Source organism: Otolemur garnettii, unplaced genomic scaffold (genome assembly GCF_000181295.1).
Source record: "Otolemur garnettii isolate 467f Iridium unplaced genomic scaffold, OtoGar3 scaffold00136, whole genome shotgun sequence".
Classification (NCBI taxonomy): Eukaryota; Metazoa; Chordata; class Mammalia; order Primates; family Galagidae; genus Otolemur; species Otolemur garnettii.
The window spans coordinates 2,114,271-2,132,070 of record NW_003852531.1 but is presented as its reverse complement, the minus strand read 5'-3'; the positions used below and the strand labels follow the sequence as shown (position 1 = coordinate 2,132,070).

The following is a 17,800-nucleotide window of genomic DNA, read 5'->3' as shown; positions in this document are numbered from 1 at the left end:
CTGCCTCTGCCTCCCAATTAGCTGGGACCATAGGTGCCCGCCACAACAGCCAGCTATTTTTTGGTTGCAGCCATCATGGTTGTTTGGCGGGCCCGGGCTGAATTCAAACCCGCCACCTTAGGTGTATGTGGCTGGCGCCTTAGCCACTTGAGCCACAGGCACTGAGCCAGAAAATCTGTATTTAGAAGAGACAGAGAATCATGATTCTTTTCCACCAAATGAGATATTTATTTATAAAAAGCAGAAGTACCCTCAGTGCTTCTCCAACTTCAGCAAGCATAAAAGTCAATGGGCACGCTTGTGAGCAACAGGTTCCTGGGCAAGCACACACTCAGAAGGCCCGGCAGGGCCTGGGACTCTGCACTGTAGTAAGTCCTCAGTGGATGCTGATCCCTGGACCGTGCTTGCAGTAGAACAGAGAGCACATGAAATAAAGACTGTCCCTGAGAAAAGATGAGGCAGCCTTGAGAAGGTACGCCACGTGCTAAGGGGAAGAAGGGCCTTGAGCTGCAACAGCCTTGTGGAGCTGCCAGTGTCCCCTTGATGGTCTCCTGACACAATGGGGAGCAAACCTTGTAAGGCTTCACTTACTAACAACCAAGTGTGCGTCTGCACAGAGATGAAGGTTGCCTGTCACAGATCATCACCCTCCAGAGCCCTGACTTACAAGGGACACTGGCTGCTACACCCGGACTCCTCCTGTGCTCCTGGCTGAGATGCAGGTGCCCCTGCAGGGGACCTACTGTGAAAACATCTTGGTACTTTCAGGGAGTACTATGGTGGTGGTGGTTGGGGGGGAATGGGCAGAAAGGGAGGGCTCTGAGGAGGAAGGGCCCCCTCAGGCTGATGCCAGAGGCTGAACAAGGTGATGGATGGTCTTCTTTGAGGTCATGTCCAGGCTTAAGTTTCTGAACTTCATTTTGTACAAATAAAATTCCTCCACATTTATTTGTTAGCACTATCATTTCTCAGAAATAGAAATATTGCCAGGATGTAAGGGTGTGAGGCTTCCTTCCTCAGAAAGATCCCCTTCAGGTCAGCTGGTCTCCTTTCCTTCGTCCAGCTGAGATCAGATGTCTGAAGGGGGTGCAGGAGTTTGAGATTTAACAGAGCAGAGGGAAGAAGGATATTGTAGCCCTCTAAGAATTAAGCAATCTGGACAGGCGAAGCTATTGCTAACACTGAGTATGCAATTTCACCAAAAGGCCTCTATACTTAGAATCTAGTTTAAATGTGCAAGCTGAGTACCTGATGTGTTGTGGTCAATGGGCTGGTAACATATAGGCTGGGAAGGACAGCCCTTGATGAGGGCTCAGATGGCAACAGGGACAAAAAACATGACTTGTAAAAGGAAAGATGGGAAGTGAAAACCATCTCAGCTTATGAGTCTTTAATTTTTCAGAAAAGAACCCAGGTGTGTGTTATTTGCTTCAAATTTAGATGCAAGTGATTAAAAAATAAAGTTGACTCTGAAAACAGTTACAAAGAAAAAATAGGGTGCTGCCACAACCAGGGGTACTTCCCAGAAGTCTCATCACTTCGAAAATTTAGATTTTATTTCCTCTTCACAGAAGAAAGAGTGTGAAAGAAAAGAATATGAATATAATCATGTAATGGAGCCACCAAGAGTGAGCTGCTGCTACCGTCAGACTGAGGACCCAGCTCCATCCAGGCCCTCTGACTGCTCTCCCTCTCTGAATGAGAACTCTAAGTCAGAACTCAATGTTACCCATGCACCCTGCTTAACAATGAAGATAGGGTAAATTAAAAAAAAATTTCTACTTAAATCACAATAAAATTTAGAATCTCAGTATATATAAACTTATGTTTTCTAATACAGAGTTTCTGGGGGTCATTATAATTCTACATTTGTTTGTCAAAATTAATAAAACTTTATGCCAAAAAAGGGTAAATTTTACTTTATGTATATTAAACCTCAATAAAACTGACTATTTTAAAAGTAAAAGACAGTTTAAAAAAAAAAAAAGTAGTAATCCAGGCTCATGATTGCACCTATAATCCTAGCACTCTGGGAGGCTGAGGTGGGGGGATTCCTTGACCTCAGGAGTTCAAGACCAGCCTGAGCAAGAGTGAGATTAGCCAGGCATGGTGGTGGGCACCAGTAGTCCCAGCTACTTGAGAGGCTGAGATAAGGGAACTGCTTGAGCCCAGGGGTTTGTGGTTGTTGTGATGATACCACTGTACTCTATCCCAGGTAACAGAGTGAGAGAGAAACAACTTAGTTAAAAAATAGGCACAAGACCTCACCGAAGAAGATACATAGATGATAAATAAACAATGATATGAAGACGCTTCAACAGTGTCTGTCATCACAGCAAAGACGAGAGCCACTGAGATGACTGTCAGAAAGGCTAAAACCCAAACACAACAGCCAGCGCCGGCAAGGGGTACAGCAATGGAGACCCCCATCCATTGGTATGAATGCAAAGTGGTACAGCTCCGTAAGCCACTGTGACAACTTCCATAAAACTAAACATACGCTGACCACAGGATCCAGCAACTGCATTCTTTGTAGTTACGCAAGTGAGTTGACAACTTATGTCCACATAAAAACTTGCACAAGAATATTTTAGCAGCTTTATTCGTAAGTGTTCAAATCTTAAAGCAACTAAGATATCCTTCAGTAAGTGAGTGGGTAAACAAACCGGGAAACAGCCAGGCAATGAAATATTCAGTACCAAAAAGAAAGGAGCTATCAAACTGTGAAAATACAAGGAGGAACCTTAAATGCATATTACCAAGTGAAAAAAGCCAGTCTGAAAAAGCTGCACACTGCAATTCCAACTACATGACATTCTGGAAAAGACAAAATTATGAGGACAGTAAAAAGATCAGTGGTTGATGGGGCAGGGGAGGGATGGGTGAATAGATAGTACAGAGCTTTTTTAGGGCAGCAGAACCATCTCTGTGGTCCTGTCACCTCCTTTACATGTTTGTCCTTACCCATAGAATGTGCAACACCAAGACTGAACCCAATGTGAACTGTGGACTTGGGTCTATGATGTGTCAATGCGAGTTCATTGATTTCAATACCGAATCTAGTGCTGGATGTTAATGATGGCAGAGTCTGTGTGTGGAGTAGGGCAGGAGGTGGGAGCTCTCTGTACTTTTTGCTTAATTTTGCTGAGAACCTAAAACTCCTCTTTAAAAAGTTGAATTGGAACAAAAAAATTAATGGTGAATTAGGAAGACTGTCAGGCCAAGTTCTCCTAGAGCAACTAAGAAATGAGAGTTAGTCAGGCAGCGTTTGCAGAAGAGATTTGCCTGGGGCTGTGGTTTGGGGTGGGCTGCTGGTTGTTGCACTTGAACTGGAGCAGTGGGGGTGCAGATCTGATGCCCAGTCCCTCTGTGGTGGGAGCCCTGGGTGGGCGGCAGTCACCACCTGAAGCCACAGAGGTACTGGAAGGGAGTTCTCAGGGCAAGTGCATTGACTGGATTGCCTAGAAGAGTGGGTGGGCAAACCCCAACAGTATATAGCAGCCAGATTTGAGGGCTGGCCGGAGCGGATTTGCCACTGGTTGGCAACAGTAGAGACAGTCCTTCTGGGAAGGTCCTGGCAGCAAGGGGTTGGCCATTACGGCAAGGTTGTGAGAAGGTTGTGAGGCCAGGCCCCCTATGGGAACATAGCCATTTTAGTTCCACCTGCTAGGATTGGTCCTCTAGTCATGACAGACTCACGGACTCCAGCACCCCGTAAGAACGGTGAGACCTGCCTCTGAAGGATTCAGGAGAGATCTGAGTTCCCAACCATGCAGAACCTGAATGCTGAGGAAATAATGAGGTGATCACTGTGGACAATTAAGTTGGGGATCTGGTTTATGCTGGGTTCTAGAGCGAGGGTATCAGCTATGTTGTTGGTCCCATAAAAACTACAGCGTCACCTGATGTTCTGGCAACATATTGCAACACAAATATATTCCTACTAAAGTCGGATTCTCGGGCCATATACATATATATGCTTATATATATGTATATATGTATATGTATATAATCAGTTTTTTATTTTGTTTCTTTTTCTTTTTTGTTCTTTTGTTTATTTGTTACTGAGGTTGCTTCTTTTTGGTTCTTTAGAGCTTTTCGATATTTTGTATTGATGTATTTTGTTTCTTGCTATTTGTATGTTTGGTTCTTAACTTCTATTTTTACTTTGATCAAGAGCAAGGGCTCCTGTGTTTTTTGGTGACAGAATTTTAGCCTCATTACTCTCTCCATATTTCACTCCAGGACATTCTCTCTTTGGACAGAGACTCGTCTACCTTTCTGATTTCTCCCACAGTAACCAGCTCTGCAACATCTAAATCATCCCCTCCCTTTTTCTTGTCTTTCTCCTTTCTTTACTCCACTTCCCTCTCTCTCTTCTATTAGATACAAGGTATTTTTAATTTCTTTGATCTATTCTTAATATTATTTCTTTTTCCTTTCCTTCTTTCTTTTTGCTGAGAGCTGGGGGCACACAGCTGTGGTCTGGCAGGTAGGCCACAGCAGTGATCAGGCTCAAGGGGGCTAAGAGACCTTTCTGCCTCTGGCCCTAGGAAGATAGTATTAGCCAGATCATGCCACAGGATTTTTCTATTGTGTCTTCATTCTTAATTTTTCCTTAGTGTTTTTTGTTTTTGCTCTTTTCCTTCCCCTCCTAGTTTTGGCAGAGGAAGAATCTGGCTCTATGCAGGCTGTTAAGGACCACCTGATTTCGAGGAAACCTCCTAGTACAGCCCCTGCAAAACCTTTGAGTTAGAAGCATGACCTTAGCACCATTCTGATCAATACCATTACTTCCATCACACTCAGCCTCTCTTCCTGACCTCCTTCTCTCCTTTTCAGTTTTTTCTTCTGTTATTCCTCCTTCCCTTTTTAAAATTTTCTTATTTTTCTTTTCTTTTATTATTTGCTTCTTTTTCACTCTTTCTTTCTTTTCCCCCATTTCTCCCTGCCCGCTGCTTACCTTTCTCCTCATTTTGGCCTCACACCAAGTGGTCTCTGCATCACATTAACTCTGAGACAAGGTAATTTGAAGCAAAGGAGGAAGGAAAAAGGTGCACAAAGAGGTGAAAAAGAAGAAAGCACACATGAGGAGGAACCAACAGAAAAATTCAGGTACCATGAAAAACCAAAACAGAGCAACTCCTCCCAGGGACCATGAGACAGCTTTTACAGAAGACTCATTCTATAAAGAATTAACGGATCTGACAGAACAGGAATTTAAAGTATGGATGAGAAAATGGAAAGACAGAACCAAAAGTCAGATGAGAGATATTTAGAATATGTAAAAGACATATTGGATGAGCTTAAGGAAATGAAGGAGACAATCACGGAATGTAAACAGTAGAAAGTATCAAAAATAGACAATAGAGAAGAAAGAACATCAGAGTCAGAGGATAAAGTCTTTGAGTTAACACAGGTAGTTACAGAATCAGAAAAGAGCAGGAGTTTAGAGAACTACGCGACTCCATGGATAATAGGAATGCCTGAAGGGGAAGAAGAGTGTCCCAAAGGCATGGAAGCCCTAGTGGAGACTATCATAAATGAAAACTTCCCAAGTTTTACTAAACACTTATTTTTACTATACACTTTACTGACACACTCCCTTCAGATGGATATCAAACCTGGGTCATCTCCACTCTAACAGAGCCTATCCAAGACACATTGTAATGAACCCGTTCAAGGTCAAGATGAAGGAGAAAATCCTGCAGGCATCTAAGAATAATCACCAATTGGCTTACAAGGGCAGAACCATTAGGAAGACAGCAGACTTTTCAACTGAAACCTTCCAAGCCAGAAAAGCATGGTCATCCACCGTCAACATCATTCAACAAAATAATTTTCAGCCCAGAAGCCTGTATCCTGCTAAACTTAGCTTCAAAATTGATGGGGAAATCACATATTTTACAGATATACAAGCAACTAAGGAAATTTGCCACAAGACCAGCTCTATAGGAAATACTTAGACCTATTCTCAATACTGACCACCAAAATGGACCACCAGCAAAGTAAACACCTAGAAACCAAGACAAGAGTTTAGTTTCCACAATGGCACAAAGGATAAAACTACACAACAAACTATCTCATAATAAGATGAAGAGAATTCCACCACACTTACTAGTACTCTCAATAAATGTCAGTGGATTGAATTACCCATAAAAGAGGCACAGGCTGGCTGATTGAATTAAAAAAAAAAAAAAAGTCAGGCAGCACCTCTGGCTCAAAGGAATAGGGTGCCAGCCCCATATTCTAGAGGTGGTGGGTTCAAACCCAGCCCTGGCCAAAAATTGCAAACACACACACACACACACACACACACACACATACATACATAAAAGCCATCCATATGCTATCTCTAGAAGACACACTTTACCCTGAAGGACAAATCAAGACTCAGGGTTAAGGGATGGAAAACAGTGTTTCAAGAAAATGGAGATCAGAACAAAGGAGGGGTTGCAATCTTATTCTCAGATACAAGCAGATTCAAAGCAACTTTAGTTAAGAAAGACAAAGATGGGCCAGGCACAGTGGCTCACACCTGTAAGCCCAGCACTTGGAAGACTGAAGTGGGTGGATTGCCTGAACTCAAGAATAGCCTAAGCCAGAGCAAGACCCTGTCTCTAAAAAATAGCTGGGTATTGTGGTGGGCGCCTGTAGTCCTAGCTACTTGGGAGGCTGAGGCAAGAGGATAACTCGAATTCAAGAGCTTGAGGTTGCTGTGAGCTAAGATGCCACCACACTCTAGTAAGGGTCCAACGGTGACCAAGTGAGAAACTGTCTCAGAGAAAAAAAAGAAAGAAAGACAAAGATGAACGCTTCATACTGGTCAAAGGAACAATACAACAAGAATATATCTCTATTTTAAACATTTATGCACCTAACTTAAATGCTTTAAGATTTATAAAACAGACTTTGAGGAGTCTGAGCAATATGATATCCCATAACACCTTAATAGTTGGGGACTTCAACACCCCTCTGACAGAACTGGACAGATTCTCTAAACAGAAACTAAACATGGATACAAAGACTTAAACATGACCCTAGAACAAATGGGATTAATACACATATACAGAACACACCATCCCAAAGCAAAAGAATATACTTTTTCCTTATCAGCTCATGGTACATACTCCAAAATAGATCACAACCTAGATACAAATCAAACCTCAACAAAATTAAAGGAATAGAAATTATACCATGGCTCCTCTCAGACCACAAGGCTACAAAGGTGAAGCTCAACTCCAACAAAAATGTTCAACCCCACACAAAGTCTTGGAAACTAAACAACCTCGTGCTGAATGATAGTTGAGTTCTGGAAGAGATAACAGAGGAATTTGTTAATTTCCTCAAACATAACAACAATGAAGGCACAAGTTACCCAAATCTCTGGGATACAGCAAAAGCAGTTCTGAGAGGAAAATTTATTGTGCTAGATGCCTGCCTTAAAAAACAGAAAGTGAGCACATCAGCATAATCACAAACCATATTATGGAACTGGAAAAAGAAGAACAAATCTAGCCCTAAACCCAGCAGAAGAAAACAAATAGCCAAAATTAAATCAGAGATTAATGCAATTGAAAACAAACCAAAAAATCATGCAAAAAATTAATGAAACAAAAAGTTGGCTTTTTGAAGAAGTAAATAAAATAGATAAACCTTTGGCCAGACTGACCAGAAACAGAAAAGTAAACTCTCTAGTAACCTCAATCAGAAATGATAAAGGGGAAATAACAAATGCCACAGAGATATAAGAGATTATCTCTGAATACTACAAGAAACTCTATGCCCAGAAATTTGATAATGTGGAGGAAATGGATCAATACTTGGAATCACATTCTCTCCTGAGACTTAATCAAGAAGAAATAGTTCTCCTGAACAGACCAATTTCAAGTACAGAATTCTACCAAACCTTCAAAGAAGAGCTTATATCCATACTGCATAAATTATTCCAAAAAAATGAGAAGGAAGAAATCTTCCTCAACATGTTCTATGAAGCAAACCTCATTCTGATACCAAAACCAGGAAAAGAACCAACTAAAAAGGAGAACTACAGACCAATTTCATTAATGAATATAGATGTAAAAATTCTCATAAAATCCTAGCCAAGAGATTACAGCTTATCATTACAAAAGTCATACATCACAATCAAGTAGGTTTCATCCCAAGGATACAAGGTTGGTTTAACATACACAAGTTCATAAATGTAATTTACCATATCAACAGAAGCAAAAACAAAGACCATATGATCCTCTCAATAGATGCAGAAAAAGCATTCAACAATATTCAACATCCTTTTCTAATTAGAACTCTGAAGAATATAGGCTTCGGTGGCACATTTCTTGAACTGATCAAAGCCATCTATGACAAACCCACAGATAACATTATACAGAATTGAGTAAAACTGAAAGCTTTTCCACTCAGAACTGGAACCAGACAAGGCTGTCCTCTATCACCACTACTATTCAACATAGTGCTGGAAGTTCTAGCCAATGCAATTACATAAGAGAAGGTAATAAAGGGCATCCAAATGGGGGCAGAGGAAGTGAAACTCTCCCTCTTTGCTGATAATATGATCTTATATTTAGAGAACCCCAAAGATTCAACCACAAAGACTCTTGGAAGTGATCAAAAAATACAATAATGTCTTAGGATATAAAATCAATGTCCACAAATCGGTAGCCTTTGTATATGCCAAATAACAGCCAACATGGGAAGGTAATCAAGGACACGATTCCCTTCTCAGAAGCTTCAAAGGAAACAAAATACCTAGGAATATATATAACAAAGAGGTGAAGGACCTCTATAAAGAGAATTATGAAACTCTAATAAAAAAAGAAATAGCAGAAAATATTAACAAATGGAGGAACACACCGTGCTCATGGCTGGGAAGAATCAACACTGTCAAAATGTCTATACTTCCCAAAGCAATCTATAGATTCAATGCAATCCCTATTCAAATGCAAACATCATATTTTCAAGATTTGGAAAAAATAATTCTTTGTTTTGTATTGAACCATAAAAAACCCCATATAGCTAAGGTAATTCTTAGTAATAAAAACAAGACTGGGGGCTTTAGCCTACCAGATTTTAGGTTTTACTACAAGGCCATAGTGATCAAAACAGTATGATATTGGCACATAAATAGAGACATAGACATCTGGAATTGAATAGAACGGCATGAGATGATCCTAAAATCTTACAGTCACCTTATCTTTGATAAACCAAACAAGAACATTCACTGGGAGAAAGAATCTCTATTCAATCGATGGTGCTAGTAGAACTGGATAACCACATGTAAAAGACTGAAACTAGACCCACTCTTTTCTCCACTCACTAAAAGTGATTGAAGATAGATAAAAGATCTAAAGCCAAGGCATGAATCAATAAAAATCCTGGAAGAAAGTGTGGGAATGACACTTGAAGATATCAGCCTGGGGAAAGATTTCATGAAGAAGACTTCAGTGGCAATTGTAACAACAAAAATAAACAAATGGGCTTGGCGCCTGTGGCTCGAGTGGCTAAGGCGCCAGCCACATACACCTAAGGTGGCAGTTTCAAATCCAGCCGGAGCCTGCCAAAAACAACAATGACGGCTACAAGCAAAAAATAGCTGGGCATTGTGGCGGGTGCCTGTGGTCCCAGCTACTTGGGAGGCTGAGGCAGGAGACTTGCTTGAGCCCAGGAGTTTGAGGTTGCTGTGAGCTATGATGCCACAGCACTCTACCCAGGGGGACAGCTTGAGGCTCTGTCTCAAAAAAAAAAAAAACACAAAAATAAACAAATGATTAAACTGAAAAGCTTCTGTACAGCTGAGAAGACAACCAAAGCAAACAGACAACTATCAGAATGGGAAAAGATATTTGGATATTATGAATCAGACAAAAGCTTGGTATCTAGAATCTATAGAGAACTCAAATTAAGCAACAACAACAACAAAAGCCAACAATCCCCTATATTGATGGGCAAGTGAGATGACTAGAACCTTCTCTAAAGAAGACAGACAAATGGCTAACAAGCATATGAAAAAATGTTCATTGTGCCTAATTATCAGAGAAATGCAAATCTAAACCACCCTGAGATATCACCTAACCCCAGTGAGAATGGCCTACATCACAAAGATTCAAAGCTGCAGATGCTGGTGTGGATGCAGAGAGAAGGGAACACTTTTACACTGCTGGTGGGATTGTAAACTAATACAACGTTTTTTGAAGGAAGTATGGAGAACCTCAAAGAAGTCAAACTAGACCTCCCATTTGATCCTGCAATCCCATTACTGGGCATCTATCCAGAAGGGAAAAAATCATTTTACCATAAGGACATTTGCACTAGACTGTTTAGTGCAGCTCAGTTTACAATTGCCAAATTGTGGAAATAATCTAAATGCCCACCAATCCAGGAATGGATTAACAAACTGTAGCATATGTATACCATGGAATACTGTTCAGCCACTAAAAAGGATGGTGACTTTACATCTTTTGTATTAACTTGGATGGAGCTGAAATACATTCTTCTTAGTAAAGTATCACAAGAATGGAGAAGCAAGAATCCAGTGTACTCAATTCTGATATGAGGACAATTGATGCCAGTACCTGGTAGAGGGAAGGGAATGGGGAAGTAGAGAGAGGGAAGATGGGAGGGGGGTGTGGGGGTCACGATGTGTGACACACCTCTTGGGGGCAGGACACGATTAGTAGAGAGACTTCACCCAGCAAACACAAGCAGTATCACCTGGCTCATTGTACCTCAATGATTCTTCAACAATAAATTTTTAAAAAATGAAAAATCAAACAGAACAGATAAACATAATGCAAAAAAATAAGTTACCACCTCACCCCAACTTACTACTCCTGCTGTTCAGAGGCACATAAGGTTAATAAAACTGTGTGCCTTTCTAGAACTTTTATACATATGCAAGATAAAAACTAGATGTGATGGCGCCATAGTGTCCTTTTTCCTCTTCCTTTTAACAACAGAATCAGCTGAACTTTTACCAGACACATGCGGTAAAAGTGACACATGTCCCAGGCTTCTGAGGACTGGAGGGGGGCCATACAACTGAGTTCCTGCCCACAGAACAGGAACAGAAATGATATGTGTCCCATAAAAGGAAAGTGCTTTCCACCCATTTCTCTTTCCACCCTTCCTGGTGCACTGAAACGTGCTAGGGCACTCCACACTAGCTCTAAGCACAAGGAGGAAAGTCTACTCCAGCAGTGAGTCTGAAACTTTCACATGTCACAGAATCCACTGACAGTCTGGCGATGCTATGAACCCCTTCCCAGATAAATGTTTCTACATGTGTAAAATAAAGACAAAGGATTACCAGGGAAACTGTGTTAGAGTAATGCCTGTGCCTCCTCATTAATGCAATGAATAACAAATTCTGGCTGAGAATTATTAAATTTTAAAGTAGAGTGAGTGCATATAATATCTGGAGACATGTCCAACATGATATGAGATTTCTGCTGGCTACAAAGCTGTGGTTTCTGCTGACACAACTGAGCCTTGTTGCCTCCATTCACAATGGAAGGACACACTCAATTTCAATTAGAGGCCAATGAAGTAAAGATGGTTTTCCTCCCATCCAAATTCACAGATTCCCTGACTTCCCGCTAAATATGTCAGGTAAACACCTTGTTCTATAGGACGGAGGGGCAATAAGAGAAGGAGCCTGGGTCCCTGGATAAGTTCATGGGAAAAGCTGCTCCTCTCCTCAGACCACCTGCTCGTGTCTGGGCTGTCAGGTGTCAGGCACAGAACTGCTCCCACCATTGTGCTTTAGGGTCTCTCTATTACCCCACATATACTGTTAAATAATCAGATGGGATTGCACTGCACACACAGACAGGCTTTTATGTTGGAGTCTCTGAAAAGAAGCATATGCAGCATCCTTTTCTTATTGGACTTGGAGTGATACAAGGTCTGAATATACTTAAACCATCCTGGGCCCACTGAGAAGGACCATGCTCTAGAAAATCTCTTGTTACTTAAGTCATTTTCATGGATTTCTACCACCTGCCAGAAAAAGAATCCTAGCTTACATTCAGGCTTACTGTACAAAAATTCCATAATTAAGACAATACGAGAGAGAAAATTAAAAACAGCTGAGCGCAGTGGTTCACACCTGCAATCCCAGCACTCTGGGAGACTCAGGCGGGTGGACTGCCTGAGCTCAGGAGTTTGAGACCAGCCTGAGCAAGAGTGAGACCCTGACTCTAAAAATAGCTGGATATTTTGGTAGGTGCCAGTAGTTCCAGCTACTCGGGAGGCTGAGGCAAGAGAATCAGTTGAGCCCAAGAATTTGAGGTTGCTGTGAGCTATAATGTCACAGCACTCTACCCAAGAGTGACTGAGACTCTGTCACAAAAAAAAAAAATAAAAATAAAAATAAAACCATCACTGATGTTCCTACTACCATGTAGACTAGAGGCAACCACTGGCCATCTAGAATCTGCCAGCCAGAATCTGCATGCTAGAGGTTATTAGGGTGAACTCTTGGGACTTCCACACCTGTGGGGAGTGAGAAACACACATGGGGCAGAGGGAGAAATTGGGCTGCAAGTGATGTAATCACACCAAATGTCCAGCTGGCACCATCGGGGTTCTGACCCTGGGAAGACCCTTCACAGTTGCCCTACCTCGAGGCAGGAAGCTTGCTCTCCATACTGCCCTTCCTACCCACTCTGCCCCCCAACAACACACACACAAACTGGTCCTATTGGGTAGAGGCTGCCCTTGGGGGTGGGCAGGACTCTGGGTAAAGCCCTCAGGTTCAGTCCAGAGCAATCTCTGCGGTTGGGTCCTGGCTTCACGCTGTTGGTGCTCACATATCCGGCAGTTGGGACATGAGGCCCCGCACTACGTCTGCCTGTCTCCTTTTAGTCTATTTTATTCACATGTTTTTTTTTCTTTTCTTTAAAAATGTGGTCATACTTAAAGATTATTTTATATATTATTATATTTTTTAGCTTACCATTACAATCTAAGCATTTTCCAATCATTAAATACTCTTCAAACGAATTATAAACATAAATACAGATTTCTTTTAGAGATGCTGTAAAGTTTTTGAACATTTTCTTTTTTTTTTTTGGCTGTGGCTGGGTTTGAACCCACCACCTCCAGCATATGAGGCCAGTGCCCTACTCCTTTGAGCCACAGGTGCTGCCCTAAACATTTTCTTATTATTGAACATTGAGAATACTGTGAATATTTTTTAATCTTCATCCATAAATTTTTGTTTCCATCTCTGATTAGTTTCTTAGGATTCTAGGTATAGAATTAAAAGGTCAAAGTATAAGGACAACTTTAGAATTCTTGCCAAATTGTCCTTTCAAATTTCATGTTAATTTATGTTCTAACCAGCCCTACAAGTGCCTCATTAAAGATGAAAATTTCTATATTTTAATTCTTGCCAACTGACCAAAAATGTTATCTCAGATTTGTTTTGGTTTCCTGCTTTTGCTTTCCCTGACTAGTGATAAGGCAGGAGATTTGTAAATATCCAGAGACTTTTTTTCTTTATATGTAAACAGTCTGCCATGCTTTTTGTTAGTTTTTCTATTTGGGTATTAAGAGATTTTCTTATTGATTTATTAAATCCTCAATAATACATATGTTAAATATACCAACATTTTCTCTGTCTAATTTGCTTAAAAATCCTCTTGTTAATTAGTTACATTTTAATTAAATTTGGGTGGTTCAACAAAGATTTTTTTTTTCCTGAGACAGAGTACTGTGGCATCATCACAGCAACCTCAAACTGTGGCTCAGCCTCAAACCGGGCTCAAGTGATCCTCCTGCCTCAACCAACTAAATAGCTGGAACTGCAGGTGTGTGCCACCACGCCCAACTAATTTTTCTATTTTTAGTAGAGATGGGGCCTAACTCCTTTCAGGCTGGTCTCCAACTCCAGAGCTCAAGAGATCCTCTAGTCTTGGCCTCCCAGAATGCTAAAATTACAGGCATAAGCCACTGCACCTGGCCCCTAAAAACTTTTTATAGGAAAAAAAAACCTTTATTTTTATCCTTTCATGTTTTATTAAAAACTTGTCCATTCTGAGATATGATAAAGATCAATTTCCATTCACATTCCTCATGTAGCATTCATCCCTACTTCCTCAGGAACGCTTCCTGGGTCAAAGTTGAATCTCCCATGTCACACTCTCTTAGTGCCACACGTCATCACTGGTTACTCCTACCACAGCTGCAGTGAGTGTTTATAAGTCTGGAAAAGGCAGGGCCCATGTCTGTTGTTCCTTGCACGTCCAGAACTTGGCACAGAACCTAGCACCAAAAGTATAAATTCTAATTTTTTTATGTTTTCAATACTTACATTTAACTCTTTAATTACTAGGAAATCTACTTTACTGTAGAATATGAGAAAGGTTTTATCTTTATTCTGTCCCACCACTTCCTTCGCCGTTGTTGTGCCACATACTCTGTCACGTATGTCTGTGTACACACTCACACATACCGCACAGACTGGGTGGCTGGTGGGACTCTTTCTTGTGTTACCATGTCCTACCCACAGAATCTCTGGACATGGCATTGTTTTGAGCTGTGTGAGGCTATCTTGTGTTTTAATAACTGACAGTGCAAATCCCTTCTCAGCATTACTCTTTCCCTAAATGTATTCATTCAAATCACTTGTTCATATCTACTAATAAAGGACAATCTTTAAAATGATTACTCTCTCTCTCGCCTCCCTCTGCCTTCCTTCTCTCTCTCTCTCCTGTCTTCCCCCTCACTCTTCTCTACTCTCTCTCTCTTCTCTTCCCCACTCTCTCCCTATCTCTCTCCCCTCTTTTCTCTCCTCCTCGGTGCTGCTCTGCAGCCTCCCTTCCCCCACCAATAAAGACCTTTCATACAAAAAAATAAATAAATAAAATAAAATAAATAAAATGATTAATTCCTTTCTCCTTTTCAGTGTCATGAATGTGTGTCGACTTACTTGAGCAGTCCAGCCCGATGGAAGACGTAGAGGTCCTGCTCGAGGCTGCAGTTGTTGAAGGGGACCATCCTCATGAAGTTCTGGATGAGGACAAACTCAGGGGTGAGATGGGGCAGAGAGATGATGCAGAAGTTCTTGTTCTGACATCATTGGAAACCAGGATACAGGAAAAGAAAAAAAAATCATTTATCAATAAACTAAGTCCTGCTTTAAAAACCCACTAAGGAAAATAGAAGTAAAATGCATTGATTAAGGGAGGTATACTCAAATTAAACTTTCCTGTAATTTGGAAGGTCAGCACAAAAGATTCTAGGAGCTAAGCAGCTATAAGAACATGAAGAAAATAATCTGGGAGTCTGAAGCCTAAATAAACGAATCCCATAAACAAACGTACTCATCAGCATAGCTCTCTTGTGGAAGTCGATTTTTAACCTAATACCATTTGTATTTGCGAATTCACTTGCATCACGGAGTAAAGGAGGCAGCAGGGATGTCCCAGCAAAGTCCCTGAGCTTACTGAGTGGCCTTACATCTCTCATCCTCTGTGAGATGAGACGTGGTACTCCAGGCCTTGGCTATAAAAGCCTGTGATTATACATAAATGTGTGTGTATTTTATAATGACATGGACCCACTTGGGTGAAGAGACTTAAGATCACATCAAACTCAGGAAGTGGCTTTAGCTAGCAGATGCAGGAGGGTCTGTGTACCCTGATGGGTGCCACTCACTTTCTATGCTAGATGTGTCCTGTACCATATCTGGCCACTGAGGATTTGGAATGTGGCTGGCCAGATGGAACAACTGCATTTTTTATTTTGCTTAATTTAAATTCACTTAAATTTAAAAACGGATATGTAATTCCATTATTAGAAAAGTTATATGTGTATTTACCTTATGTGACTCTATGTATCCAACTTGACTATAAGAATCTACTTATCCAACTATAAATTTTAGGAATCAAGTATTTCCGATGAAAATTTACTACTTGTATTGAGATGTGCAATAATTGTAAAATACACACTGGATTTCAAAGACTTAGTATGAGAAAAAGAATAATTTTTCATATTGATTACATGTTGAAATGATTAAATCTGTGACATACTCAGCCTGGAGCACTCAGAACGGTGGAGTGGCTCACACTCCTTGTCTGAGGACAGTGCTGCTCTGGCCATCTGAGCTCTGGGAAGCCACTTGATCCTCTGCCAGGTCTCTGCAGAAGCAGTCTGTTCCTCCCAGAGCTAATTTGTCCCTTTGGGATCTGGCCTCCCCCTGAACCCTGTGAAGGTATTACCTGTGCTAATCCCAAGCCCTGGGGACATCTGTACAACCCCAAGGAGTGAATCATTGTTTGACTTTATCTTCCTTTTTTCTAGCAAAATAACAGGGCTCCTTTTGGGGAAATTTAGAGTCAAGTTACTGATACTCAAACTGAAAATAAGGATGGGTGCCAAGTGTGGGTGGGCTTCCTCTGGGAGAGAAAGACTAACTATAATGAGTTGCTTCAACTTGAATTTGAAAAATCAAGGATAAAGTAATTAAGGTATTTTGTTGTTGTCTCCTTATATCCCCAAGTCAAATAGTATTGAAATGTACAGGTCTTTTGCCTTTTACAAAGCTAAAGATTTGCCTTTCCATTCACTTTAAAACAGGAAAGAGTTAAACTTATTGACGTTTCTTTGAGGAATCTTTGAGAGAAGTCAGTTTGTAAATGTGATCTACATCGTTAGATGGGCTTTGAAAATGCCTTAAAAATTACCATGGAAAGCACATTGCTGATTGCAAAGCTTCATTGTACTTTAAAAAAATGAGGAAATAAAACCTAAATGACACTGTGTTTAGGCACAATAATTAAGCCATATTTGCTTTTATCTCGAGAAAAATTATTAAGGAAAAATAAAGCAATATTTATTTTCTGCTCAATTCAAGTTTGCTTGAAATTATCCAATTGAAGAGTACAATTGTTGGCTTAACTGACAGGCCAGTCATGAAAAAAAGTATTTGAAAAAACCCATTTCTCTCTCAATTATCTTTTTTCCCTGCTTTCCTCCCTTTAATGAAGTGACATCCCCAGACAATGAAACAAGAAGCAGGGAAGAAGCCAGGGGCACCTTGACATGGACTGTCCTGTTCCCACTGGGATGTGGCCATCAGGCCCCTTCACCAACGTGGGTTGTGCCCATCCTACAAGCCGGGCCTGCAGTCAGGCCTGAGCAACCAGTAGGGAACCAGACAATTAAATAGATGAATGCCAACCAGATAATTAACCACAGTTCTCACTTTCCCATCCCCAGAAAAGCAGTGTGATAGCTTCAGACTACTTTGAGCTAACATGAGCTACAAAGTAATGTAACAGTCTCAGCCACTTCAGTGGCATTTCTGACATTTTCATGTGCTACTGTGAGTGATTTGATTCTAATAAAATGCTGGTAAACCTATCTCTGAAAGAAATTATGCATTTAAAGAAAACTGCTAAAATAGTGTGATTGAAGATTGATTGAAAACGACAATACTGGCGGCACCTGTAGCTCAGTGGTTATGGTGCCAGCCACATATGCCCAGGCTAGCAGGTTTGAACCCAGCCCGGGCCAGCTAAACAACAATGACAACTGCAACAAAAAATAGCCAGTTGTTGTGGTGGGCACCTGTAGTCCCAGCTACTTGGGAGGCTGAGGCAAGAGAATTGCTTAAGCACAAGAGTTGGAGGTTGCTGTGAGCTGTGATGCCACAGCACTCTAATCAAGGTGACATAGTGAGGCTCTGTCTCAGAATAAAGAAGGAAGGAAGGAAAGAAATAAATAAAGAAAATGACAATGTTGTCCATTTTTAAGAGTTGGTGACATGCCACTCAAT

The 17,800-nt window shown here is 40.9% G+C and overlaps 1 protein-coding gene across 1 annotated transcript in view; it reads right to left on the bottom strand.

The window, feature by feature from the left end:
* Positions 1-17,800, bottom strand: part of CFAP61 (cilia and flagella associated protein 61) — a 307,795-nt gene that overhangs the window by 203,510 nt on the left and 86,485 nt on the right. The window contains exon 13 of the mRNA XM_003798465.2: positions 14,951-15,090. Within this exon, the coding sequence (XP_003798513.1) occupies positions 14,951-15,090 (140 nt within the window). The remainder of the gene's footprint in view (positions 1-14,950; positions 15,091-17,800) is intronic.